The sequence below is a fragment of the Salmo salar genome, chromosome 13 (assembly GCF_965601325.2).
Source record: "Salmo salar chromosome 13, fSalSal1, whole genome shotgun sequence".
NCBI classification, from domain to species: Eukaryota; Metazoa; Chordata; class Actinopteri; order Salmoniformes; family Salmonidae; genus Salmo; species Salmo salar.
The window spans coordinates 42,391,919-42,419,645 of record NC_138303.1 but is presented as its reverse complement, the minus strand read 5'-3'; the positions used below and the strand labels follow the sequence as shown (position 1 = coordinate 42,419,645).

The window sequence follows — 27,727 nt, the reverse complement described above, 5'->3', positions numbered from 1 at the left end:
GTATTTTCTTCTACCAGATATATTGTGTTATATTCTCATACATTCAATTCACATTTCCACAAACTTCAAAGTGTTTCCTTTCAAATGGTACCAAGAATATGCATATCCTTGCTTCAGGGCCTGAGTTACAGGCAGTTAGATTTGGGTATGTCATTTAGGCGAAAATTGAAAAAAGAAGGCTATTACAAAAAGCTACTTTTGGTAAGATTTAGATATGTGCATACTGGCTATGCTTAGGCAACAACATTTTGAAGGGAAAAAAGTGGACAATTTATGTTGTTATTCAATAAAAACAGAAATTTTGCGCCACTATAAGGGCAAAACGCCCCTGTCTATGGGGGCGTTAAGATTCGTGTGTTAAAATCAATTCTATACGTTTTATATGTTAAGGAAAGATTTGAATCTGAGAGCAGTACTCCATTTATTTCGATCGTATCAGTATTGACACATGGTCCAACAACGACAGTTTTCTCTGCCTACATCTTTCGGTCGTTGTAGGAAAGATCATTAAAAGCCTAAATTCCATCGATATAGGGAAACCGGGCCCAGAACAGAACACAATACAATAATAAGCCTGAAACACAAGACGGTGTTTGATTGGCTGTGGGGTGGCTAACTCCATTTTGGAAACAGCTGTTTGAGAAGTACCCTTCCCTCATTGTTTCCCCGAGGTTCCCAGAGAAACATCCTGCTTTCGGATACTTTTTTTTTTTAATCACTAATCCAGACCAACATCCTTACAAGATTTACACAACGTGTTGCAGATGAGCCCGGAAACTTAATTGGTGTTTGATCCGATTGTAACAAGTAGATAAGAAAGGCTTGCGAATCAAGGTTAGTAATGTGTATTTTGGTTACAGTATAACACATTGTTGTGAAAATGATTGTAGCGGCACGACCTCGGCCGATGTGCTTTTAGACTAAGAGCAATTAGCTTACAATTCTTATGTTGATGCAGGCCGTGTGTTCGTCAAAGTGGCCAACATTTTGGGACTTGAGGGACGTTTTATTTGATTCTTTGCTCATTGGAGTTCCTATCTATAACGGCTATATTCTCTGACCAGAAAATACTGTATCGTCCGGTGAAATAGATTGCCTATTATTCTCTCAGTATTCTGGGCGATTTATGTACTAGTCCAATATTTCAACATTTGATTCAGTTTTGAGTATTGCGTACCATAATCAGGTAAACACATAAGTAAGTTCAGCTTTCAGCACCAATAAGCTGATCCTGTACAATGACAATTTCAAAAGAATGGGCGTTTTCACACTTGGCCCCTTTCAGGCAATTTGTTTGAAGTCAGTGCAGTTCGAGTCATGTTTTGTGTGCAGTGTGAACATTCCAAAGGAACTCCGAAAAAACGTGTGCTGTTTTGGGATATTGGTTAGCGACTGTCAAGGATGCACAAAAAATCCTAAATATATGTGGCGTTTTGATTAATACATTCCGATTATTAGTTTACAATATGTGTTCTATATGCTAAGCGAGCTTCATAAACTGTTTATTCGATTGTGGGGTTTGAATAGTGTGAGTAGACTACAACATATTTGGTGAGAATCACAAAATAGCGTACAAAATAAAGGTAATTGCTTTCCGGGATTCCTGGGACCCAATTGAAGTTGACATTTTAAATGGTTACGGTAAAGGAACCTAGGAAGAAAGCTAGAGGAACCAGGCTCTGAATGGTGGCAGTGTGGGTGGAGATTTAGTACTTGGGCATTACGGCCAGATTGTTCTTCAAGATGTTCAAACTTTCATACATGGCCAGCGGGGTCAAATAATAAGTGCCATCTATTAGCTTCCACAATGTAAGTAGGTATATCTAGCTGTCCAATAACACGTTCTGACAGAATGGCTTGTCCTGCATTGAGTGAATGTTGGAAAAAGATCTTTGGTTCCTTTCTAAACCTAGTGAATTCAAAGGGGACTCGGACCACAAAATGGTGAAGTAAACTGGGAAACGAGTTGAGTCCTCGTTCAAAGGCAAGTGCAGCATCAATGCAAAGAGAACTGAGTTTTTATTTTTGTTTACCCCAGAGTTCACTTTAAAGAGGATTGCTATTGGTGTTTTCACATAGTCCTCTTTAAAATAACCATTCTCAACAAATACCCTCTGATAAGATCATGATCATCACATTTGCATGTGCAGTTTACAATTTGCCTTGACAGAGGGATTTCTTGTGACCAGGTACTGCTGTATCTGGTTATCTGTATGAACACATGATTATCATTTGGGTGTGTTGGTGTAAATGGAGACGGTGCCTATTCACCCAGTAGTAGATGAAGGGGGGCCCCAGTGGACCCGGGGTGTGTTAATTAGTGCGAACTGTAACCAAAAACAATAATTTCTTAGTGGACAAGTTCACTTGTCGTTTGGTTTCTAGTGAATACACCATCGGCATGTTTCTGGTAGAAAAATATAGCCCTCTTGCTTTGGTCAATGTTCCCTCTTGGTCCTGTATGGATGCAATGTGTATTTGCAGGGTTTTTGTTCCAAGGCCAGCAGCACAATCACTTGATAAACAAGACCATTAGCTGAATCAGATGATATGAACTTGGACAAAAGCCTGCACACACCTCTAAGACCAGGGCTGAAAAGCATGAGTCATTTTCTATCTTTCAGATGAAGTTAAGTCTTCACGGATCAACAATAATGCTAATGTTCTGTAAGCCTGTACTGTGTATCTGCAGTAGCACCAGAAGAACCACTCTATTCTTTCTTTTACAACTCCCACTTCAGCTAATGGATGTCATATCTGTGTGTATGTTGATAGCTGCCAAGGTAACAATAACATTATTAGCCAGGAAAAATTAAGATTGAATCCCCTGTAGAGTAGGCCTACTCTGGGCGAGTGTAAAGTACTGTGTGTGTGTGTGTTGTTGGGTTAGCGATGTAGGTTGGTTGTTGTGTGTGGTTGTTTATCGTTTTGGGTGTGGTGGCCATCACTTTCTTCCCTCAGGAAGTATATTATTTTGGTCTCTGGTGTAAATCTGGTTACGTGGGCAATCCCACGCCAGGATAGGCTGAAAATATTTTTGGTATCTCGGGTTGTTCTGGCAATTCTCACAAAGAAACCTCATTGGGAGGAAGGATGTTTTACATACTTTTTACATTTGTATCACAGTGTTTGAGAAAATCATGATGATAAGTGGCCATTTTAGACCCTTTTTAGAGCTATACATGCAAGACCCTATGATCCGTGAACTGTACATGATACAGACATCTTGATGTCATTATACTCCTTATAGTGTGCTCTCAAATATGGAGTATGTCGAAATTCTTAAATAACAATTTTCACATACATTTTTTCAACATTAAACATTCATATACTCTCTGTACTCTTCAGACGTGTTACATTTCCATAGTGGGCTCTCAGGTACTATGAAAGATATTCTATGTCAATTTCTATGAATAAAATTTGTCGTACACCACCGGTCAAAAGTTTTAGAACACCTACTCATTCAAGGGATTTTCTTTATTTTTACTATTTTCTACATTGTAGATTAATAGTCAAGACATCAAAACTATGAAATAACACATATGGAATCATGTAGTAACCAAAAAAGTGTTAAACAAATCAAAATATATTTTATATTTGAGATTCTTCAAATAGCCACCCTTTGCCTTGACGACAGCTTTAAAAATAAAAACCCTTGAATGAGTAGGTTTTCTAAAACTTTTGACCGGTAGTGTATGTCATTAACCAATCACAGCTCTCCTTTTAGGAGTGCGCATTCAGCAAATCACCAGCAGAGTTCTCTTTGAATCCATTTTCCCATTCACTGTGTTGGTGATGCTCATAATTTATTTTACCTTCAAAATTACTAGTGAGCCCCCTCTGAAAGTTTGATGTACTTGAAGAGCATACGCTCTGTAGTTAGACCAGGCTGGAGGACATTTGGTTGTGTCTGTTTATAGCTCCTTCACTTTCTCATGACCAAATGACTGGCAGGAAGATAAATGGCGCTTACTGCACAAAGACATCATAGATACATGCGCGCGCACACACACACACCTCATCTGTAGACCAGACTTAAGATTTGTCCAAATGTGCTGCTTCTTAAGTCTCTAACTTAATCGTGGCATTATTTTAGTTAAGTCGAGTCATGATTTTCATATTATACATCACTTTGTGTTTTCAAACTTTTTCAGGAAGTCGATGTTAATTGGTTTAGCAAAATAACTACGTAAGCTTAGTCATTAAGAACATGTAAAGGGTTAGTTAGTGCTAAGCGGGTATGATTGATGCCCTCTTAGAATAACGTTAATGATTGACTTTAAAAACTAATTAACATGACTGGGTAACCTGGGTAAATAACTAGCAACTAAGATGACATTTCTCAATAATCTTCATGTAGTTATTATAGTGAATAGCTGGTTTGATTACTTATAACAATCCATAATGATTACCCAAGTTTGCTGTTTAAAAGCTTGCTGCTTACGGGGGAATGTTGTGCCTTCACTTCCACCCTCCTCATTCTGTACAAAGCAAATTGAATCACTGGACATCCACATCCTGGTAGATTTGTGGGAGAGGACAAGGCTGAGGCTGCGAGACCTGATGCAGCTGTGGATATGTTTTAGCCCTGGTAAGGGATTGAGATGTGTTCAGTTTGGTTGGGGAGGACATTTACTGTAACAGGTGTTGAAAAAAAGCTGTACCCTACTAGTTGTTTTGTGTAGATACCAGTTCAGTCGCTAAACACATGCATGCATAACAGGGTGTTTTCCAGTATGATCCAATAACAGATTGCCTTATTTGGCCACAACCACAATAATAAACATGCATTCTTTCCTCTCCTCTCTTCCCTCCCCTGTTTATTCTAAGAAGTAAAGCATGGTGGTCCTGTTTTAGTCCCATCCTCTTTTTACTTTTAAGTCTGACTGTGTGGTTTGGAGAAGCAAGTCCATAAACAACTCTAGCAGAGTTGTATGTTAAATATGGGAGCAGAAATATACTTAGTCTGTCACCATGATCCCTTTCTACCACTGTGATAGTGAACAGAGCTAAAGAGACTTCTAAATATTCCCACTCTCTTGACTCTCCTCCTCAGAGTTATCTGCTTGTCTCGTCTTTGCAATGTGGCCTGTGTTCGGTTTCCCAAAAACATCTTAAGGCTAACATGCTGACCAGACCGTGTGCGCCATCGTGCGCAATTTGTATTTTGTCCACCCACAGCAGACGCGATCAGGACACACAGGTTGAAATATCAAAACAAACTCTGAACCAATTATATTAATTTGGGGACAGGTCGAAAAGCATTAAGCATGTATGGCAATTTAGCTAGCTAGCTTGCTGTTGCTAGCTCATTTGTCCTGGGATATAAACATTGGGTTGTTATTTTACCTGAAATGCACAAGGTCCTCTACTCCGACAATTAATCCACAGATAAAACGGCAAACCAAATTAGTCTCCAGTCATCTCTCCTTCCTTCCTTCCTTCCTTCCTTCCTTCCTTCCTTCCTTCCTTCCTTCCTTCCTTCCTTCCTTCCTTCCTTCCTTCCTTCCTTCCTTCCTTCCTTCCTTCCTTCAGGCTTCTTCTTATTTTGGACTTTATATGGCGGTTGGCAACCAACTTTCGGTGCATTACCACAACCGACTGGAGTGTGGACCTCAGTTTTTTTTTTTTTTTACCTTTTATTTAACTAGGCAAGTCAGTTAAGAAGAAATTCTTATTTACAATGACGGCCTACACCGGCCAAACCCGGACGACGCTGGGCCAATTGTGCACCGCCCTATTGGACTCCCAATTACGGCCGGTTATGATACAGCCTGGATTCAAACCAGGGTGTCTCTAGTGACGTCTCTAGCACTAAGATGCAGTGCCTTGGACCGCTGTGCCACTTGTGAACCTCAGTTCATCTTTAAATTACCCACGTGGGTATGTACTCCTAAAAACCAACGAGATGGGAGAGGCCGGACTTGCAGCGCGTTGAGCGTCACAAATAGAAGCAAATTCTATTTTAGTGCCTGGCCATGCAGACGCTCGCGAGCAGTGTGGGTGCAATGATTAAATAATATGTATGTGTACATTTTTATTTTGCGACGCGAGTGGTGTGGTCAACATGTAAGTTGACCGTTAGAACCTTTCGTAGGAGCATCATTAAATCTCGGAGCTGTTTCCCAAAATCATCGTTATTAAAGGGAAATGTCAAAAGGTTTCAACTTCATATTCATCATCTCCAGCATCACCCCGACATCAACATATGTGAAAATGGAGTGTTCCTATGTTTTGTAGTAAAAAATATAGACGATAAGTGTTTCCAATGACATCGGTGTGCATCCTGTAATTTTAACCAATTATGAGTAGGCATTGCTTTTGACTAATTGCACTACAAAACATAGATGTGCCATTTTCACATACAGTATGTTGATATTCGGGTAGTGCTGGAAATTATGAATATGAAGTTGACCATTTTTTTTTAAAATTTCCCCTTATCGTTTCACTTGAAATGCTCGTAATCTTACGCCTGCCTCAGGCCACTCTTAGAACAGCTGTGCGTCATTAGATGCTTATTTGCCCTCCCGCGTCACTTCATACACAGAAGATCTCTCCAAAACACAGAATCACATGGTTTAGCCTTCTCTCTGTGACCGCTGATAACTTTAGAACGAAGTTGACTACAAACACAAAGTTGCCAATGTCTTTGCAATTGATACAAACAAGCGACATTTAAAGAGAAGCTTCAAATGAAAACCGGTATGACTGCATTAAAATATAAACAGACTATTGGCCTTTTTCAATCATATTGAACATGAGATGTATTTCAATCACTATTTTGCTACTTGTAGGCTACTGTCTAATTTGTCTCTATTTTTCATGATGTGTGTAGCCTAACATGTGCAATGATGTGCCGAATCGGTGATTTTTGTGCATTTTTATTGAGTAAGCATTAGAATAAGCCACCTCAATATTTGCAGCCGATGGTGGCAATATCTCTAGGAGCTGATCCGTCATTAGTATTGTGAAATAATTATAATGTTAAGGTAAGGTTTGAATAGAGAAAGCTGATCCGAGAGCAGCACTCCCTTTTTGTTTCTGTCCTATCAGTAGGGTAACTTGGGGGAAACTGTCCCCCTTAAAGGAAATGTCTGTTTTCTGACTGGGAAAAAAGCTATGTTTGTTAAGACACATTTTGAAGGGAAATAAGGCGGCAATTTTATGTTGTGGTTCAATAAAAACAGATTTTGCGCCACTATAAGGGCAAAACACCCCTGTCTATGGGGCGAAATGCCCCCTAAAGATTAGTGTGTTAAAATCAATTTTATACATTTTATTTGGGCTTTTTTGAGTAATTGACTCTTAAAAACCTGAAGTCTAGGTGTCTTATTTTAAATCATTCAAATATCTGAACAAAAAGACATTGCACATGTCACTATTAATAGTTAGAATTTTTTTTTTGTCCAAATCATCCTAAAATATCTCAGTTGATTGTGTTACTAGATGATTTGGAAAATGCTAATATAGGTACCATTTGACTTGTGTTGATTGCCCTAGGGGCATTTTGCCCCACTGAACAATTAAAAAAATATATATATATAGATTACATTTTTTTCTCTGACCATGTGGATTATTTATCTTTAGGCTCCCATACTGGTCTATATTAAAAAAAAAAAAAAACGTTTATGGAGCTAATTTATTAGATTATATATATCCAACTATGACAAAATATTAGATAAATGTAACTCAATCGTTTTGTTTGAGTGACTTAAAAAGTTGAGATGAGACATTTTTAGTTGAGCAAGACTAGGGAAAAATAATTGGTAACAAAGTGGTTTCTGCTGTTGAAGGGAAGATGCATCATTAAAACACTTGTAAGTTGTTGTCGGGGAAACCCGGGCCCTGCTTGACACCGATACATGTGCATTCAGCTTAAAGTAACAAACGGGGATTATTGGTAAATGTTTGGAAAAAAACATGTCATACTCAACTTTACTCTTGCACATGTTCAGCATTGTTAGGTAGGCCATATCACATTCCATTTGGCGGAATCAGATCTGTGTTTGTTTAGCTGGCTTAGAAAGATAGCACGATGACATTTACTCTAAAGAAAAGCAGCACAAATTGTACTTTCTGTCACGGTTGTTTTAGTCACTGTTGTTTTAGGAACATTTCTTCAGAACTTCAGAGCTTTTTTCTATTTAATATCAGGAACATTATCTTCTCCAGTGAGTTTCTGACCGCATCCAAAATGGCACCCTATTTCCGATATAGTGCACTACTTTTGACCAGAGCCGTATGTGGAATAGATTGCCATTCCAGAAGCACCCCTGTGCCTCACCATATGGGTGTTTTGGCTCGTTAGCTTTTTCCTATAAACTCATTCTGCACCAGAAAAGAGAAGAATGTAAGTGTTTGTGCCTTTGCTTATCCTCCCAGTCTGTCTCAAAAGTACATGCATTTCTTTTAATCCTCATTACACTTTTTGATTTACGATGGTAAATCGATGGTGATTTACCAGCATGGGGGGGGAGACCAGTTCCAATATGTATGCGGCTTTTCTATGACGTCCAGAGATGAGTGAGTTCTTTGGACTGTTAGCATCAGCAGTTTTCTTCTAAAGCTGTTAACACCTGCTTCTGACTCAGCCTCAGCTGTGATTTGTGGCTGTCCTCCACACACGGACTGGGGAAGCCCCTTGCTGTATAGGTCTGGCAGGCCATGTTGCTACAGTACAGTTATAGAGCTCGCCAGCTTGTAGTCCTAAAAAAAACGGAAATAAGTTAGCATTTTCTACCTCTGGTTCGTTGGCTATTCCTATGGGGAAAAGAATAGTATTTTGGGATATACGCCGAAAATAAGGTCTGAGGTTAACACAGGCTTAGAAGATCTTGTATGTTTTGTTCTATGAGATATCGGTCAGTTAACGTTAACTTTTTATGAATTATGAAGCCTTTATGTGCTAAAGTTATTTACTAATGAGTCGCTAACGGCCAGAGATATGGAACTACATTAGTCGCATAATTTTTCCCGTTACTACGCGGAGCACACAAACTAGTCTACGCTACACTAGTCTGCCAAAAAGCTAGTTAGCTTAGTTAGCTTTCTGCTTACCAGCTTGAACGAAAACGCAAGGATGTTATGTTGTTTTACTCCAGGCTGCAACCATATCTCTTCAGCGGGAAGGTGCTTGTTTTATCGCTTCCTGAATGATGTTATCCAGAGGAGACATTGGGTCCGTCTGATAAGGCAAGCGAAGCCTGTTAGGTAGACATGAAAGGCATGCAACCAGAATTAAAGTTTTATTTTTTAAATGTTAGCACATCGTTAGCGTTTTCATTGTTTTCATTACATAAATGCTTCAGAATTTACACATTGATGTTAGCTGATGAAGATTATTTTATAGAACAAAATTATAAGATCTCTTAAGGGCTTTATTTTAGTCATTTATCAAAAAAAAACATTAATTTCCCCATAGGCTTTGGACACTGAGCCAGGGTGGAGTTAGCCTCGGTTAGTGCCTACAAAAATATGCCATTACTATTGCTCACTGATCTGACATGTCTGGCTGACAGGGTGGAGCAGGGTTATAGGGTAATCTACACACGTATCCCTCTAATGTATTCTGGAGAAGAGAATAGAAAAGCTTATTTAATTGTACAGCTCCTTTCTCCTCTCTATTTCCACTCATGGACGACATTCATTCACCAGTGGTACTATACACTTTCTGCTTTTGTGCTGCTTTGCCCTCAAGATGGAAGTCACTTTATTCCATTGTGGTCATGTGGTGTGGTGGCATTGTGAGGAGACAACCATTATGTATCTCCACGGGCCCTACATTGTTATAATGCATTAAGCCTGTGGTCCACAGGCACTGATATTGACCTAGCTTTAGGTAGCCTGTAACACACTGAACTAGGCCAAAATAGAGAACAGAATGGCCTACTGTAAAGAATGTATTCTACCTGTGTTGTGAGACTATTTTATTCTTGTTCATGACCTTAACTTTGCCTTCTGGTTTTGGGCATCAAGGAGAATTCTGATATGCCTTGAAGAACCTATGAAGCAAGATTAATATTAACCTTCATGGTAGTTCTTTCCACATTATGTTTGGGGTAAAATTTGACGTCCTCAGGATTTTTGGCCTACTAGGATTTTAAAAGATTCAAAAGGCTGTTTAGATGTTAATTAATGTATGAGTTTCCGGGTAGTCATAATTCTGTAACGCGAGTGGATGTAAGGCCTGCCATTGGTGTATTACAGTAGATGATGTTGATTTTATTCAGTGGGCCTGGGAGCAGCAAGTTTTTCAGGGAAGCTGTGTTAGTTGATTAGGCACCTTGAGAATATGTGGAAGTTATGAAGGACTTCCTGAGATGTGGTGAGTCATGTGAGGGACGACGGGTGAAGCCCCAGTGATGTCATCCTCCAGCTGAAGGTCCTAAAGCAGAATGGTTGTGGTGTTCAGTAGAGTCCCTTTTGAAACAGTAAATTACCAGCTGAACTTGTCAAATAAGAACAAAGATTTTGTTTACTGTTGTAAAATGTTTTGCTACAGCGTGCGCTGCTGAACAAGAACCAGGCTGCCCGCTAGGACTTCACATCCGCTGGGTCTCCCTGTTACTCCCTCAGAGCACTGCTCAGCTCACCCCATCGATTATTACCAACACACAATGATCCAAATGATCGTTCAAGAAATGTCAATTGGATATTGCCAATCAACATTGTTTCTACAGCATCAAAAGAGGGAGAAAACAGATTGCATTAAGTAGTGTGTTATCCCTTAATGATAGGCTAGGTCTGTAGCTATGGGAACGATTTGGCTAGATTTACATAGAGATTTACATAGTGAGCCACAGGGAGCAATGAGGGCAACTGCAGTTGAGAGGTTCTGAAAAAACCCTTAGTTACTCTTCTAAATTAAACTTGGCAAAGATGTTAGAGCCTAAGCCTCCCTCTCAGTCAGTCAGGGAATTTGTTAATTCACAAATGCAAACTGCTGCAAGTTCTCCCTCAACTCACACCAGGCTATCTTTCTGATTTAACTTTTAGACTTCTCACTACTACCAGGGGAAATTAAGTATTCGTACCAAAGTCCGGCGGCCTCATAAAAAGAGGAAGGATATACAGAGCACATACTCGCCACCAGTTTTCAATAGACACTCTCTTTTATTGATTTTATTTATGAAAGAAACGGAAGCGCTGTGTAGAACAACAATGCTAACCCTGTTGCTGGAGGAAATGCAACTCCTCAGTGTTGTGGAATGGGCTGGTAGTCCACGCAGACAGTAGCTGCTGACGGCATGGGAACGGCCAGCACCCAGACTCTCCCAGTGTCGCGGTGAAGCCCTGGCTTCGAGGAGGGGAAGGAGTGGCGGCACTGTGCCATAGCTGAGCCACACTTAGCTTTCTTTCCAAGAGAAAGCCTCGATGGACTGCTGTCTGCTTTACACACACTGAGTTTGTAGTTCTAAAACTTGGAGTTTGTTGACACTCTTCTTCCGATTTTATTTTTGGTAAATTGTAGAACTTTACTGTCTTTTTTTCTTTCTGAAAATTCTGAATGAATGTGGCATATGGTTTGATTATAAAGGCTTTTTGGTGTTTGGCTGGACTTGGCATTCCTGTTTAACAGGAATATTAGGGAAGTTGAGTGTCCTACTCAGCTGGTTGGGCATGGTTTCCTATGGTTTCTCCCTGTTTGTTGTTTTGCATCCCTATATCAGCAAACGCATACCCTTTGTTCTGCTATTTAAAAGGGAAGAGCTCTTGTTTTGATCATTCTTATTGTCTAGCTAACATGTTTAGCCTATAATAATTACACCCTACATTTGTTTTCTCCATTACTGTAGCTTAAATATAATGAACAGATCCCCAAAGCAACCAGGCAGGAGATAAGAATAGTCACAGAAGATTAGCTTGTTGCTATGAGGGAGTTGGATTAAGTCATGTGTAGCCTAGGCCTTCTCCCCTCCATCAATAAATGCAGTGAAATAGTTGACAGACTTCAAATTGGGCAGGAGACTGCCCTAATGGGTTTAGAAGACAGCAAGGCGGCTTTTCTTTGTGCAGGTTATTGCAGATAATGTAGTTTATTACAGTGATCAGGCTTAAACGGCTCCGGTGTGATTGGACCAGCATCTCTCCCTAATGGCCAGTGAAAGCACTATGGTCATTCTGCTGACTCATATTCATTCTGTTCCCTGGCTGATCTCACAGGCTACAATAACATCTGCTAAATATGTGTATGTGACCAATACAATTTCATTTAATTTGTTGATTATTGGTGCATGCGTGTGTGTGGTGGTGGTCCTATTACATCATGTTGTCTTGTCGGTGATGTTCATATACTGTAAACAAAGCCCTTTATTCAATCAAGACCCTTCTCTCGCTCCAGCCTGGTTTCAAAGACGTAGCATAGTAAACGTAAAGCCAGGACACTCAACTGTATGTTACGTTTGGTAAGGGGAATACCTAGTCAGTTGTACAACTGAAATGTGTCTTGCATTTAACTGAACCCCTCTGAATCAGAGAGGTGCAGGGGGCTGCCTTGGTCGACATCCACGGCGCCCGGGAACAGTGGGTTAACTGCCTTGCTCAGGGGCAAAACAACATATTTTGGCCTTGTCAGCTCGGGGATTCTTCTCTCGCTCCAGCTCTAACCACTAGGCTACCTGGTTGCATAAGACAGAAGGTTACTTAAGGCTAAAACGAAAGTACGGTTGGTCGGCCGTATAACGCCAACATCTAGCAACCCAAACGTTGCGTGTTCGAATCTCATCACGAACAACTTTAGCGTTTTGTCTAATTAGCAACTTTGCAACAACTTTATCTTACTTTCTAGTTACGTCGCCACTACTTAGCATGTTAGCTAACTCTTCCCGTAACCTTAACCCTTTTACCTAACTCCTAATCTTAACCCCTAACCCAGCTAATGTTAGCCACCTAGCTAACAGCTTTAGTCACCTAGCTAACATTAGTCACAACAAATTGGAATTCGTAACATATCATCAAGTTTTGTAACATATTGTACAAATTGCAACACGTGTAACATATTGTACAAATTGCAATTCGTGTAACATATTGTACAAATTGCAATTTGTAACATATACCATACGAAATGGACATCCACAAATTAATATATGCCATGCAAAACGTAACATATACTAATTAGTCTCTCGGATTTACATTTTACTATGTTACATCTACCCCTGATTCCAGGTTGCTCTCTCTCACAAATTCAACTAGTGATGTATTGTAAATGGAGCCAATGAAAGCTCAGCCTCTTGTTCCGAGAATCAAAGCTCTATCAGAGATTCACGGAACATTGTAAACACACATTAGTGTCTTGCAGTAGAGCGAGCACTGAGCTAAACTAACAGATCACACTGACTGTAATGCACTCTACAGTAGTGATTTCCCGTAGAGAGTTAAGGTGTTTTTGTCTGGGCTGAAAGCACACATTTGACCTCTGGTAGTGTTAAAACATGCAACTGGGTACAGTTTCCTCTCCTCCCCTGCTCTACCCTTTTCAGGACATAAAGAGAGCCCTTTAGGCTAATATATCGAGTTACCATTGTGACTTTTAAACCGTGGCACTGGGAAAGCAAACTGTTTAACCATAGACTACAGTAAAAGTGAAGTGGCGAACTGAGGTAGAACTTGGTTACAGTAACAAACTGCTTGCCTCAAGCAGACAGTGCCATACATTATAATAACACGTCTATGTCTACTGTAGATAATGCACAAACACACACAGAAGTTTCAATACGATGCTGCAGCGTTCTTAAGCCTCCACAGAGCAGAGTAAATGTGCTAAAGGGCAGAACATCAGAACATCCCTCCATGGAAACCAGCTTGTTAATGATCGTGTGTGTGTGGGGGGGGGGGGGGGGGGGGGGGGGGGGGGGAAGAGGCTGAAAAGCAGCATGTGTGGGTAAGTCCTCATTAGACCACAAAAATGGCAATTAGATAAGGTCCCAAACGCTGTCGCGAGGCAGACAATAACAACTGAACATCTTTCACCGAAAAGTGCTGCATTAGCAAGTTTTCTAATGTTGATCTAAGGTACATCTGAAACACAATTTCTGTCTGCAGAGAAAATAGATTAGAGGAGGTATTTTTTATTTTTGGGTGGATGTTTTTGTGAGAAGCATGGTCATGGTACTAGCTAATGGGTGGATGATGAATGCTCTGGATCAGCCCAGGGAAGCCCTATGCTCAGTGACATTTCCTGGGGTGCTGTCCTCTCCTGGAGGGGAGGTCGGATTAAACCTTTCAGAGCATGACAATTTGACTAATAAGGTCACCGGTCCACCCATCACGGAGTGTTAACTTGAATGGAAATGTCTGTTCTAGTAATCTAATTCTATGCGGCTCTCTCTCTCCCCTGCAGCTCATTCCTCATTTTTCAAGCAGCACAGACACAGCTGCCCTTGCTCCATACCGACTGACACTGGGCACTTATAATATTTATAATATCTGTAGAGAGGAAGCCATTCTGAATGATGAGTTCCTCTGAGTGATACTGAAGGAATGTGAGTGAAGTGTTTGACAACCACCCGACCCAGGGTTACCGTGTCACTGCTAAAATGAGAGAAGGAGAGAAGGCTGTTGCTGCCAACTTAGTTTTTCTCCAAAAATTCTTCATGGTTCAATGTTTTGTTGAATCCGTTGACAGTGTTTTTTTTTTTTTTGTGGCGACGTGACCTAGACTATCAAACTATGAAGAACTTTGTTATGCTCGAGATTGACATTCAGATGTTTTATCAACTCTTTGTAATGCTGTTGGCCGTGCCACGACGAGGCTCTTGACTATAGGCCAACCATGGCTGATTCTTAATGGTGGTTGGAGGAGGGAAGTGTGGGAGTAGGATAGGTCCACTCGTCCAGCTGCCTGTAATTGTCCGACACACCAGGCCAACAAATTCATAGCTTGGCATCCAAAAGATTTTGCTACATGTCACAGTTGTTTCAAACAATGGTGAGTGCAGAATTCAGTCTGGTTTAACCAGCTAATAGATTCAGTCTCCATCTCTTTTCCAGAGGAAGGCCCTACTTTAAAAAGTAGGAGATTGTCTTTTCTTTCTGGAGCACCCTCCTTTTCTCCTAGGAACCACCAGTTGTATAGTGTTGTAGTCCCTGGCAGGATCCATGACCCAATTTTAATATGGGCTAAGAAGAAAAAGACAGAACAGGGAGGAATCGATAGCTAATGTGAGCTGAGCTCAATACGCTCTTTACTTGAACTCATTCTTTTCTTTTTTTCTCTCCCCCGGCCGACCTCCGCCCTTTTCAATGGCTTTATAAGCACAGTCAGACACTTTGGATCATATTGATCACTTCTTGTGTTTTACTTCAATAAAAGCTCCTTATTTCCTATAAAGAAGGACTTCCTGCAAGCTTGCATTGTTTGTGTGAGTAGTTTTTAGACGGCCGAAGTGAGTGAAGGTTTGCGTCCCAGATCAACGCTCCTGTTTTTTTCTTTTTGTAATTAGGTTGGTGAATTAACACTGACACTAGCTCCATTAGCCCCTGTGCAGAAATACAAATGGCAATAATGAACTCCTTCACTGTTGCTACAGAATGGCACAGACCTGTATGGCTCAACATTGACAGAGTCATACCCCTCAGACTAGTGTGTTAACCCGACCCAAACTGTGGTGCCTCAGATATTTATTTCCCGTTTTTACACAGTTCCAGCTGCTATGGTGGATGCATAACCAGGCCAGCTCCATACAGCTTGGTTTTGTTTGGCACGGTAGTAGGACTTTGAAAAGCCCAAGTGTGTATTGATTTCTTTTGCATCATCTGTGTTCTCTCTCTCTTTCCCACTTTCTCCATCCCTCTCTCTGCAGGTGTAATGCGGTTTCTGGTCATGGACAGATGATGGATGTGGAGACAACAACGTCGTACTCTGACTTCATCAATTGTGATCGTACAGGCCGCAGGAACGCAGTACCTGACATCCAGGGACAGGGGGCAGCAGCCAGCACCAGTGAATTAACCAAAGACATGGAAGGGATGGACCTGAAGGCTGCAGGTGAGCATATATGCTATATAACCAGGAGGTGTCTTCATGGTTTATGATTTTATTAGGATCCCCATTAGCCGACGCCAATGGCGACAGCTAGTCTTCCTGGGGTCCAACATATAATGAAACATACATTAGACAAAAATACTTTACAATTGACATACCTATAAAACATGAACATAGATATTAGACTTATACAGTGCATTCGGAAAGTATTCAGACCTCTTCCCTTTTTCCTCATTTTGTTATATTACAGCCTTATTCTAAAATAGCAATACCCCATAATGACAAAAATAGTTTAGAATTTTTTTGCTAATTTATTACGAATAAAAAAAATGATACCTTATTTACAACAATACGACTAAAGCATAATAATGTGTGCGTGTATCTATCGGTTACACATACACATCTGTAGACTGTGCACAGTACATACAAATTAGGTCACATGGAGAGGCATTATGCCGTGAGGTGTTGCTTTATTTGTTCTTTGAAACCAGGTTTGCTGTTCACTTGCGCTGTATGAAACGGTTTATGTGGAAAAAGATCCTTTGTGGTTGCTGTGTTTTTAATGGACCATTTTTCCTCTGTCTTTCAGAAGGAGAGACTGGTGCATCACCAGCTCCTGAGGGTGAAGGGTCAACCAGCCAAGAGGCCCAGGGAGGCAAGGGCCCATCGTAAACCACCTCACAGGAGAGGAGAGGGACACAGACAGGAAAGGACAGCAGGAGACACGGAGAGAGGGGATCTACTGGTTGTCCTGCCTGCCTGAATCCTACTTCTCAACAGTGATGACATAATCTCTCACTGTGTAGCTCTGATGGAGCTTTGCTGGTCCAGTTGCATGATACTTCTTCTCCTTTATCAATTGGCATTGTGGGAAATGGAGTTGATAGAACTTGACAGTTGACAAGTAGGACTACATCTGATCCTGGCCTATAGTTGCTGCTGGAATACAGTGGTAAAGGAAATGTTCTCATATCATTATGAGAAAGCACAGAACTTTGGACCGAACTCCCATCAAGAAGAAGAGCTATACAGAATCTATAATCATTTGTTACTCCTTTTGTTTTGTGTACGTTTGTGGCTGTTAGTGGCCCAGTTAAAAATGTTCCTTAGTTTACCCTTTCTTTTACAATAACACATGAAGTTGCAATTACAATGTACTGTAATGGTCATATTTATTTCAAATGGTTCTCTGATACCTTTGTAATAGGAATTTCTTTGTGCAATAAAATGTGTAATAAGTACTAAGCTATATGGAATTGTTTTAAGGTCATACCAAGGATCATTTAGTGATTTGATTTTGAATTATAAGACACCAAAAAAAAATGTTTTTGTCTTTACTGCTATTAGCCCATACAAACTCATTGAATAACAGATTCACTACAAGGAACAACAGTCCCACCCAAAAAATCTAAAGGAAGTTTGTTCTGAAGTGCCTATCCTATATCTGAGAGGTGAAAACTATTTTCTTTTTAATATATTTTTTACATTGTATTTAACCCTTTATTTTGGGCACTAAACAGTCTCCATATATACTTCCATTCATTTTTTTCAACTGGTACCGAGGGACCTTCAGACAAGTCTTGTGTGCATCCTAGAACAAAACAACCGACATGTTCGTGAGAGTCTCACCTACAGACAGACGTTGGCAGATCAGCTGTGATGACTTCAGACGAGTCCCAAGACTCTTGTGGGGGTCGTAGAGCAAAACTGAGAACCCCATCTTGTTCATGAGTCTCATCTTTCCATAGAGGGGTCATAATAGTTTTGCAGCTCTATCACCTTTCACCGCAGATGCGGAAGTGCGACATTGGCAGATGCGGTGGATTGAGACACATCCAATGCAAAAAAACTGATGCACTACATGACCAAAAGTATGTGGACACCTACTCGTCGAACATCATTTCAAAATCATGGGCATTAATATGGAGTTGGTCCCCCCTTTGCTGCTATAACAGCCTCCACTCTTCTGGGGAGGCTTTCCACTAGATGTTGGAAAATTGCTGCGAGGACTTGCTTCCACTCAGCCACGAGCATTAGTGAGGTCGGGCACTGATGTTGGCCGATTAGGCCTGGCTTGCAGTCGGCGTTCCAATTCATCCCAAAGGTGTTCGATGGGGTTGAGGTCAGGCCTCTTTGCAGGCCAGTCAAGTTCTTCCACACCGATCTCGACAAACCATTTCTGTAAGAACCTCGCATTGTGCACGGGGGCATTGTCATGCTGAAACAGGAAATTGCCATCCCCAAACTTTTACCACAGAATGCTGTAGCGTTAAGATTTCCCTTCATGGGAACTAAGGGGCCTAGCTTGAACCATGAAAAAGCCCCAGGCCATTATTCCTCCTACACCTAACTTTACAGTTGGCAATATGCATTGGAGCAGGTAGCGTTCTCCTGGCATCCTCCAAACCCAGATTCCTCCGTCAGACAGATGGTGAAGCGTGATTCATCACTCCCGAGAATGCGTTTCCTACTGCTCCAGAGTCCAATAGCGGCAAGCTTTACACCACTGCAGCCAATGTTTGGCATTGCGCATGGGGATCTTAGGCTTGGGTGCGGCTGCTCGGCCATGGAGCTCCCAACGAAAAGTTATTGTGCTGACATTGCTTCCAGCGGCAGTTTGGAACTCCGTAGTAAGTGTTGCAACTGAGGACAGATGATTTTTACATGCTAAGTGCTTCAGCACTCGGCAGTTCCGATCTGTGAGCTTGTGTGGCCTACCACTTCTGGCTGAACCGTTGGTTCTCTTAGACGATTCACTTCACAACAACAGCACTAGCAGGGCAGAAATTTGACAAACTGACTTGATGGAAAGGTCGCATCCTATGACAGTGCCACGTTGAAAGTCACTGAGCTCTTCAGTAAGGCCATTCTACTGCCAATGTTTGACCATGGAGATTGCATGGCTGTGTGCTCGATTTTAAACATCTGTCAGCAACTGGTGTGGCTGAAATAGTCGAATCCACTAATTTGAAGGGGTCTCCACATCTCTCTTAAATTGACAGATTTTTATGGGGACTTTTGTATTATGCTAATTATACTGAACAAAAATATAAACGCAACAATTTTGAAGACTTTGTGTTACAGTTCATGTAAGGAAATCAGTCAATTAGGCCCTAATCTATGGATTTCACATGACTGGGAATACAGAAATGCATTTGTTTGTGACAGATACCTTTAAAAAAAAATGGTAGGGGCATGGATCAGAAAACCAGTCAGTATCAGGTGTGACCACCATTTTCCTCATGCAGCGCAACACATTTCCTTCACATAGAGTTGATCAGGCTGTAGATTGTGGCCTGTGGAATGTTGCCCCATTCTTCAATGGCTGTGCAAAGTTGCTTGATATTGGAGGGAACATGCTGTCGTAAATGTCGATCCACAGCATCCCAAACATGCCCCATGGGTGAAATGTCTGGGGAGTATGCAGGCCATGTAAAAACTGGGACATTTTCAGCTTCCAGGAAATGTGTACAGATCCTTGCGACATGGGGCAGTACATTATCATGCTGAAACATGAGGTGATGGCAGTGGATGAATTGTACAACAATGGGCCCCAGGATCTCATCACGGTATCTCTGTGCATTGCTATTGATAAAATGCAATGGTGTTCATTGTCTGTCGCTTATGCCTGCCCATACCATAACCCCACCGCCACCATGGGGCACTCTGCTCACAATGTTGACATTAGCAAACTACTTGCCCACACAACGCCATACACTTTGTCTGATTTTGTGAGGCTGGTTGGACGTACTGCCAAGTTCTCTAAAACAACGTTCGGGGCAGTTTATCGAAGGGAAATGGAAATTCAATTATCTTGCAACAGCTCTGGTGGACATTCCTGCAGTCAGCATTCCAATTGCACGCTCCCTCAAAACGTGAAAACTTAATTTGAGTGGCCTTTTATTGTCCCCAGCACAAGGTGCACCTGTGTTATGAGCATGCTGTTTAATTAGCTTCTTGATATGCCACACCTGTCAGGTGGAGGGATTATCTTGGCAAAGGAAAAAGGCTCAGCAAGAGGGATGTAAACACATTTGTGCACAGAATGAGGGGAGATTTTTGTAATTATGGAACATTTCTGGGTTCTTTTATATCAGCTCATGAAACATGGGAACAGCACTTTACATGTTGCGTTTATATTTTTTTGTGTATATTTAGGGGGTTCCACTCAATGTTTTTTTTTAAAACAATGGCGTTAGCCCCCTCAAAGAAACGCATGACTGGTGGAAGTTTCATATTTGCACTTATAATTATGACCATAAACAGCTTTGTGTGCATTGGAATGGTCACAGGAAGCCAATGTTTACATTTTGGCCAATAGGAAGGAGCACCTGAACTTCCATTTACAGTAAGTCTTTATTCGATAAAGGAGAAGAAGCACATTTTAGTGAAGTGTTACTCATTAGGAAGCTCTCCAAGTGCCTGGGTCCTGCTGATTCTCCATATGTGTGCTTTTCCAGTAAGAGATTCAATACGGAGGTTGCCATGAAATGTGGTTTTACATTTGAACTACATTGTGTATAGTGAGGTGATGTCCATGTTGTAGTTTTATTCTGATACGTTTCAAGAATGAGAAGACCATTTGATGCAAAAGTGTTTCATTGTAGACATTGCTCGTATTTTAACGTCATTGTCCTCCACAGAAGAGATGTTTAATACATTGAATTACCTTCAAATTAGTAAAATGCAAAAATATATAAAATGTGTTACGCTATAAAATCTGAGAAAAAACATCTTACAAGTTATTGTTAAAACTGTAAGACCACTTTAGTAGATACAGTTCGCTACCTAGTGGTCAACTATAACATTAACTGTTTAGAAACAATTTGGTATAGAGCTGGTAAACCTGATGCATCCCCACATTTTTTAAATTAAGTTGTGGGCATGGTGATTCGAACGGTCTATAGACCTATCTCACGTGACCTAGGCACAACTGATATATAGTACACAATAGCTTTCCTTTACCACCAGTAGATGAAAAGTACTTACCTTTAAGCATAAATGGATAGTACACATCTATTACATTCAATGAATGATATATACCAGATGCAAAAAGTACTTTGAGAATTGACTGAGGCATATAAAGTGCTTGTTGTTTGATGAGGCAAGGTATGTTATAACTGGCTGTTTCACTTTGAGCAAGACCAAACAGATTGTACTTTTTACCATCAGATTGAAATAAAGCATTTAAGACCATCTTTATATTTCTGCACCAATTCCACAGTAGGCTAAACAACTGCTTTATCAGTGGGATCCACAGTTGCAATGAGAGCGTTTAAGCTATGTACAGCAGTACAATAACATATTGCTGGTTCAATGTATGTACACATAGGAGCATAGACATTTCAGAGTGGTCAGTGGGGAAGTAAGAGTTTAAAGTGGTTGGTTCCTGGTTTGTTGTGTTCCCATTTAAGCGGATTTGAGCAGCGCTTCATTTAAAAAGACAGTGTTCTCCACCATCCCATAGGCTTCATACAACTTGTTAACAAGATCCTTCTTCTCCCTCTCAGGCAAGAAGCTGGAGTTAGCTGAGTTTATGTTCTGGAAAACAAGGTGAGTGAGAGAGAAACATTCAACCATCCAAAGGTGAGTATACTGTAGTATTTTACATACATGGTATTATCAACAGTGGTAGATAGTATTTCACGGTATTAAACCATAATGCCAAATTGGAATAAGAGTTCAAATATGCTTTGTACCAGTCTCTTGAATTCCTCTTCAGTGAAGCCCATGTACTTCTTGGCAGTGATGTAGTCTAAGTGCAGGGTGGAGTTGAAAATCAAAGGGTCATCTGTGTTCAGGGAGTAGTTGGCCTTATCCTTCCTGAATCTACACACACACACACACACACACACACACACACACACACGTCATTCCGAGGCGATGAAGTAAACCTTAACGAAAATGAAACAAGCTGAGCCTGTACTGCGATCTTCATGAATTGGTGAAAACTTGATCCAAAGAAGTATCATTCAAATAATATAGGGAGTGAAAGACAGTTTACGTGATGACAGGATGCTCGGTGAAGTCTGGATGACAGGCTCCAGTCAGTCTGCTGGATATGGGACACACCTGAAATCACACAGCATTCCTTCATGTACCTATAGTCTCCAACCTTTTCCAGAAGTGTGCCCTTGCACACTCCCACTCTTTTTTAAAACAATAAGAAAAAATACGATTGGTGTAAGTTTCCGCCATTGTTAAATCCATGCCAGAAAGTGTAGAAGTGCACACTTCAAAATAAGGAGTGGTGAATCGGGACGTAGTCAGATGTACGGCTAGCGGATGAGACTAGTCTGTGTGATGTCTCTCCGTGACCACCAGAGGTCCCTGTGCACTAGCTGCCATACAGGCCTACATGGTAGGATATACACAGAGTGTACAAAACATTAGGAACATGACTGCTCTTTCCATGACAGACTGAGCAAGTGAATCCAGGTGAAAGCTATGATCCCTTATTGATGTCACTTGTTAATCCACTTCAATCAGTGTAGATGAGACAGTTTAAAGAAGGAATTTTGAGCCTTGAGAAACTTGAGACATGGATTGTGTATGTGTGCCATTCAGAGGGTGAATGGGCAAGACAAAAGATTTAAGTGCCTTTGAACGGGGACTGGTAGTAAGTGTCAGGCGCACCGGTTTGAGTGTCAAGAACTGCAACACTGCTGGGTTTGTCACGCTCAACAGTGTCCCGTGTGTATCAACAATGGTCCACCACCCAAAGGACATCTTGACAACTGTGGGAAGCATCGGAGTCAACATGGGCCAGCATACCTACGTAACACTTTCAACACCTTGTAGAGTCCATGCCCCGACGAATTGAGGCTGTTCTGACGGCAAAAGGGGGTGCAACTCAATATTAGGAAGGTGTTTCTAATGTTTTGTACACAGTGTATTTGGCTTGTTTTATGTGAGTGATACATCGTGTAATATACTGTGTCTACAAAGCTCAATGTAACTTTCATTACAGGTGAAAATTAAACGTGCACATTCTTACCTCAAAATGCATGTTCTGCTCCAGGAGCTGTTTGTACAACACTTGATCCTTCAGTGTGTTGTATCCATGTCCTACTCTCTCTGCTTTCAGGACCTCCACAGCCTGAAAAGGACATCAGATATGGGTCACCAAGCAGTTCAAAGGCATGGCAGAATAATCATGTTAAATATGTTTTGTGCTGGGGAGGGGTATTTTTCTCCCCGCTCTGCTCTCAAGTATATTTTTCTCCGCTCATATGGGAGTAATAAAGACCCTAGTGCCGAAATTGTGATTATTATTATTTTTTCTATAATTATTTTTCTATATTTATTTTTTCTTTGTGATTTATCAATGGGTTCTGCAGAACCCTCAGCACCCCTACTTCCCGCAGCTATGCACAAAGGTTAAGGTAAAAATATTTTCATTTACACGTTAGCAGAACTACTGGCTATTGGTTAAATCCATATGAATTCAATCACTTTTTGACAGCATCCCTTTTGATTTAAACAAAACCGTCCATACATGTTTGCCCATGTAAGAAGTGGTCAGAAAGTTACTTTTTGGACCTGAATTTCAAAACAGAGGTGCTTAAAGTTGACCCATTTTGCATACCCCACCATACTATGAGACATCCATGTCTTCATCACTGGAAAAGATAAATGGTTGAGTTTGATACAGTGCCTTCAGAAAGGATTCAAACCCCTTGACTTGTTCCCCTTGACTTGTTACAGCCTAAATTTAAAATTCATTAAATTGCGATTTTGTTTTGTCATTGACCTACACACAAAACCCAATAATGTCAAAGTGAAATGTTAAAAAAAATGTTTTACAAATGTATTTAAAATGAAATGACTTGAGTCAGTAAGTATTCAACCCCTTTGTTATGACAAGCCTATAAGTTCAGGAGAAAACATTTGCATGGACGCACTGTGTGCAATAATAGTGTGCCGTGTCTTTGGCTATGCCGGATTAAGTGATATGACATGCTATTCTATAAAATCCTTTCTCTGTAATTAAGCTAATCATGTAAATGTAATTAACTAGAAAGTCAGGGCACCACGAAAGAGTGTTTATAGAGCTGTTATCTTCCGAATAAACTCTTAAAGACCTAGTAATATTTTACATCAATAGCAGTCAATATTAATCGTCACCTTATTTCAGTCTCATCTGAAAGTTGTAAAGTCTTGGTTATCTTCACGAAACCTGGCTAACAAGTTGAATCAGCAATACAAATTTGGTTGAATTATTTATTTACTAAATAAATCACACAGAATTACATATACGCAAATGATGTCATACAGAAAACTTCCCTGGTGGACGGAGCCGACATGACGGCTGGTTACACAAAGGAAAGGGGGTTGGGTTTGAGTGAAAGAGCGAGAAGACTGAGGAACAAAGGGAGAAGCTATGCTATCGTAAATACAGTATCTTATGCATTCTAAATTACCGCCCATTTGGAAAAGGAAAATGCAATAAATATTTACTCTGAGCTGCACTTTGGTAGGTTGGTCGTAGATGCTGGCCGGGTTGGCCAACAGATCTTCCTGTCCTCGGAAGAATGTCTCTGGTGGTAAATTGGATACGTTGTAGTATCGTCGTTGTGTTAGACTGGGTCCGTCGTCCGTCCTTTCCTAGCCCACGTTTACAGCGGCCGCTGCTAACTCAACGGCTAGGAAGTATCACTTCTGTAGTGAATAAGAGTTCAAAGTTCATACCATTCGCAACCAAAGCTCACGCTGAGGTTGGCTTAGTTCTGTAGTTGACATGTTAGTCCTTTTAATGTGGAACCGTCATCCTCACGTCCTCGAAACAGCTTATTATCTGAATCCTTCTGACATCGGACCGTCGCCCTAATGTACCCGGAACAGCTTATTATCTGAATCCTTTTAACATGAGGCTGCAGGCCTCGCGTACTCGGAACAGAAAGTTATATTTTCGAAAAGGGCTATATATAGGAGGGGAGAGAAGGGCGTGTTTCATTGGTTATAACCAATGTCTCTTCACATGGGCGGGCCACTGATTGAGCAGCGCTCTATCCTTATGAAAACCCAATTCTCTCATTTGGAAGCTAAAATTCCATTTAATCTTTTCAAATAGTTTCATATTTAAACATTTAAATTGCACAACAATTCCATGTGAATCTGATAACTAGAATGTGTAGACTTTCCCAGATACAGTTTGTCATCCTATCATGAATAAGAATGTCTCAGATGACAGCCAAACTGACATCATATTCATTAAGTACCAACGCATATTTTCCACTGGTTGGATTACCGAAATATGGTTCCTTTCCCCCCAACATTTGATGTTCTCCGACTCTCTATGTTTAACAAAGGCTTTTCAAGAGTCCTTCAGAAAGGTATTTATGGAGGGTCATAAACCTTACCCACAGGCCAACATCATGACAAGTGTTTAACATGATTTTTGAATGACTAACTCATCTCTGTACCCCACACACAATTATTTGTAAGGTCCCTCAGATGAGAATTGCATTTAAAACAGATTCAACTACAAAGACCAGGGAGGATTTCCAATGCCTTACAAAGAAGGACACCTATTGGTAGATGGGTAAAAAATAAGCAGACATTGAATATCCCTTTGAGCATGGTGAAGTTATTAATTCAAGGCTGTTGAGTCCACGGTTTCATTATGGCAATAATTAAATCAATATTGAATAAAAATGATTGTTTGAAGAAACGACAAAGTCTCTCTCACTTGATTAGAATATTCCACAATATTTGGCAACCCAGATGGGACATCAAACTCCATCTGCTGACTGCTCCTGAGGACCTGGTTTTAACCGTGCAAGGGCCTGCCTAGGATCTGAAGGAGGGTGTCAGGCGGGTGGTTACGGTGTTCCGAACAGAGACAGATAAATAGGGTGATACTGACATTTCTTGGAAATAATTTTTATTTTTTAGAAAATGGAGTTCAGAGGGGACTGCTATCTGACGTTAACATCCAAATCTGATGCGAATCGGATGATGACTAGGATCAGTATGAACTAGTTTTGACCAATTAACGTTGGCATCCAAACCGGTGGGAACTGGTTATGATCAAAAGAATGTGAGCATCCAAATCTGTGTGTACCAGATGTACAGTTGTGGCCAAAGGTTTTGAGAATGATACAAATATTAATTTCCACAAAGTTTGCCACTTCAGTATCTTTAGATATTTTTGTCAGATGTTACTATGGAATACTGAAATATAATTACAAGCATTTCATAAGTGTCAAAGGCTTTTATTGACAATTACATGAAGTTGATGCAGAGTCAATATTTGCAGCGTTGACCCTTCTTTTTCAAGACCTCTGCAATCCACCCTGGCATGCTGTAAATTAACTTCTGGGCCACATCCTGACTGATGGCAGCCCATTCTTGCATAATCAATGCTTGGAGTTTGTGGGGTTTTGTTTGTCCACCTGCCTCTTGAGGATTGACCATAAATTCTCAATGGGATTATGGTCTGGGGAGTTTCCTGGCCATGGACCCAAAATATCGATGTTTTGTTCCCCGAGCCACTTAGTTATCACTTTTGCCATATGGCAAGGTGCTCCATCATGCTGGAAAAGGCATTGTTCGTCACCAAACTGTTCCTGGATGGTTGGGAGAAGTTGCTCTCGGAGGATGTGTTGGTACCATTCTTTATTCATGGCTGTGTTCTTAGGCAAAATTGTGAGTGATGCTTTACTGTTGGCATGACACAGGACTGATGGTAGCACTCACCTCGTCTTCTCCGGACAAGCTTTTTTCCGGATGCCCCAAACAATCGGAAAGGGGATTCAGAGAAAATGACTTTACCCCAGTTCTCAGCAGTCCAATCCCTGAACATTTTGCAGAATATCAGTCTGTCCCTGATGTTTTTCCTGGAGAGAGGTGGCTTCTTTGCTTCCCTTTTTGGACACCAGGCCATCCTCCGAAAGTCTTCGCCTCACTGTGCGTGCAGATGCACGCACACCTGCCTGCTGCCATTCCTGAGCAAGCTCTGTACTGGTGGTGCCCCGATCCCGCAGCTGAATCAACTTTAGGAGACGGACCTGGCGCTTGCTGGACTTTCTTGGGTACCCTGAAGCCTTCTTCACAACAATTGAACCGCTCTCCTTGAAGTTCTTGATGATCCTATAAAATGGTTCATTTAGGTGCAATCTTACTGGCAGCAATATCCTTGCCTGTGAAGCCCTTTTTGTACAAAGCAATGATGACGGCATGTGTTTCCTTGTAGTTAACCATGGTTGACGGGAAGAACAATGATTCCAAGCACCACCCTCCTTTTGAAGCTTCCAGTCTGTTATTCGAACTCAATCACCATGACAGAGTGATCTCCAGCCTTGTCCTCGTCAACACTCACACCTATATTAATGAGAGAATCACTGACATGATGTCAGCTGGTCCCTTTGCGGGAAGGCTGAAATGCAGTGGAAATGTTTTTGGTGGATTCAGTTCATTTGCATGGCAAAGAGGGACGTTGCAATTCTTCTTCCTTCGACGATAAACGCAAATCCGACATAACCCCTGGTGAGACAAAACCGCGACTTGTCTGTGAAGAGCACTTTTTGCCAGTCCTGTCTGGTCCAGCGACGGTGGGTTTGTGCCCATAGGCGACGTTGTTGCCGGTGATGTCTGGTGAGGACCTGCCTTACAACAGGCCTACAAGCCCTCAGTCCAGCCTCTCTCAGCCTATTGCGGACAGTCTGAGCACTGATGGAGGGATTGTGCATTCCTAGTGTAACTCGGGCAGTTGTTGTTGCCATCCTGTACCTGTCCCACAGG

General features: G+C 41.1%; 2 protein-coding genes across 3 annotated transcripts in view; one reads left to right on the top strand and one right to left on the bottom strand.

The window, feature by feature from the left end:
• Window positions 1–649: 649 nt before the first annotated feature.
• Window positions 650–17,223, top strand: LOC106567099 (cAMP-dependent protein kinase inhibitor gamma). Of its 2 annotated transcripts, none has more exons than XM_014135993.3 (3): window positions 650–834; window positions 15,801–15,985; window positions 16,572–17,223. In XM_014135993.3, the coding sequence occupies exons 2-3, from the start codon at window positions 15,829–15,831 to the stop codon at window positions 16,652–16,654; spliced, it is 240 nt and encodes a 79-aa protein (XP_013991468.1). In that variant the 5' UTR covers window positions 650–834; window positions 15,801–15,828; the 3' UTR covers window positions 16,655–17,223. The 2 variants fall into 2 exon arrangements, with proteins under 2 accessions (XP_013991468.1, XP_045549225.1); XM_045693269.2 differs by lacking the exon at window positions 650–834 and adding an exon at window positions 11,440–11,459.
• Window positions 17,224–20,871: 3,648 nt separating this feature from the next.
• LOC106567100 (adenosine deaminase) overlaps window positions 20,872–27,727 on the bottom strand; it is a 57,223-nt gene continuing 50,367 nt past the window's right edge. The window contains exons 8-11 of the mRNA XM_014135994.3: window positions 22,980–23,081; window positions 21,987–22,054; window positions 21,682–21,811; window positions 20,872–21,523 (exon numbers count right to left, since the gene is read on the bottom strand). Of these exons, the coding sequence (XP_013991469.1) occupies window positions 21,392–21,523; window positions 21,682–21,811; window positions 21,987–22,054; window positions 22,980–23,081 (432 nt within the window). The 3' untranslated portion in view covers window positions 20,872–21,391. The remainder of the gene's footprint in view (window positions 21,524–21,681; window positions 21,812–21,986; window positions 22,055–22,979; window positions 23,082–27,727) is intronic.

What these genes read in the sequence shown, in the direction of transcription:
- LOC106567099 (XM_014135993.3), top strand. Translation starts at nt 15,829, where the DNA reads ATGATGGATGTGGAGACAACAACGTCGTACTCTGACTTCATCAATTGT. An exon ending in GATGGACCTGAAGGCTGCAG is followed by an intron (nt 15,986 to 16,571) that starts GTGAGCATATAT and finishes TCTGTCTTTCAG; the next exon opens with AAGGAGAGACTGGTGCATCA.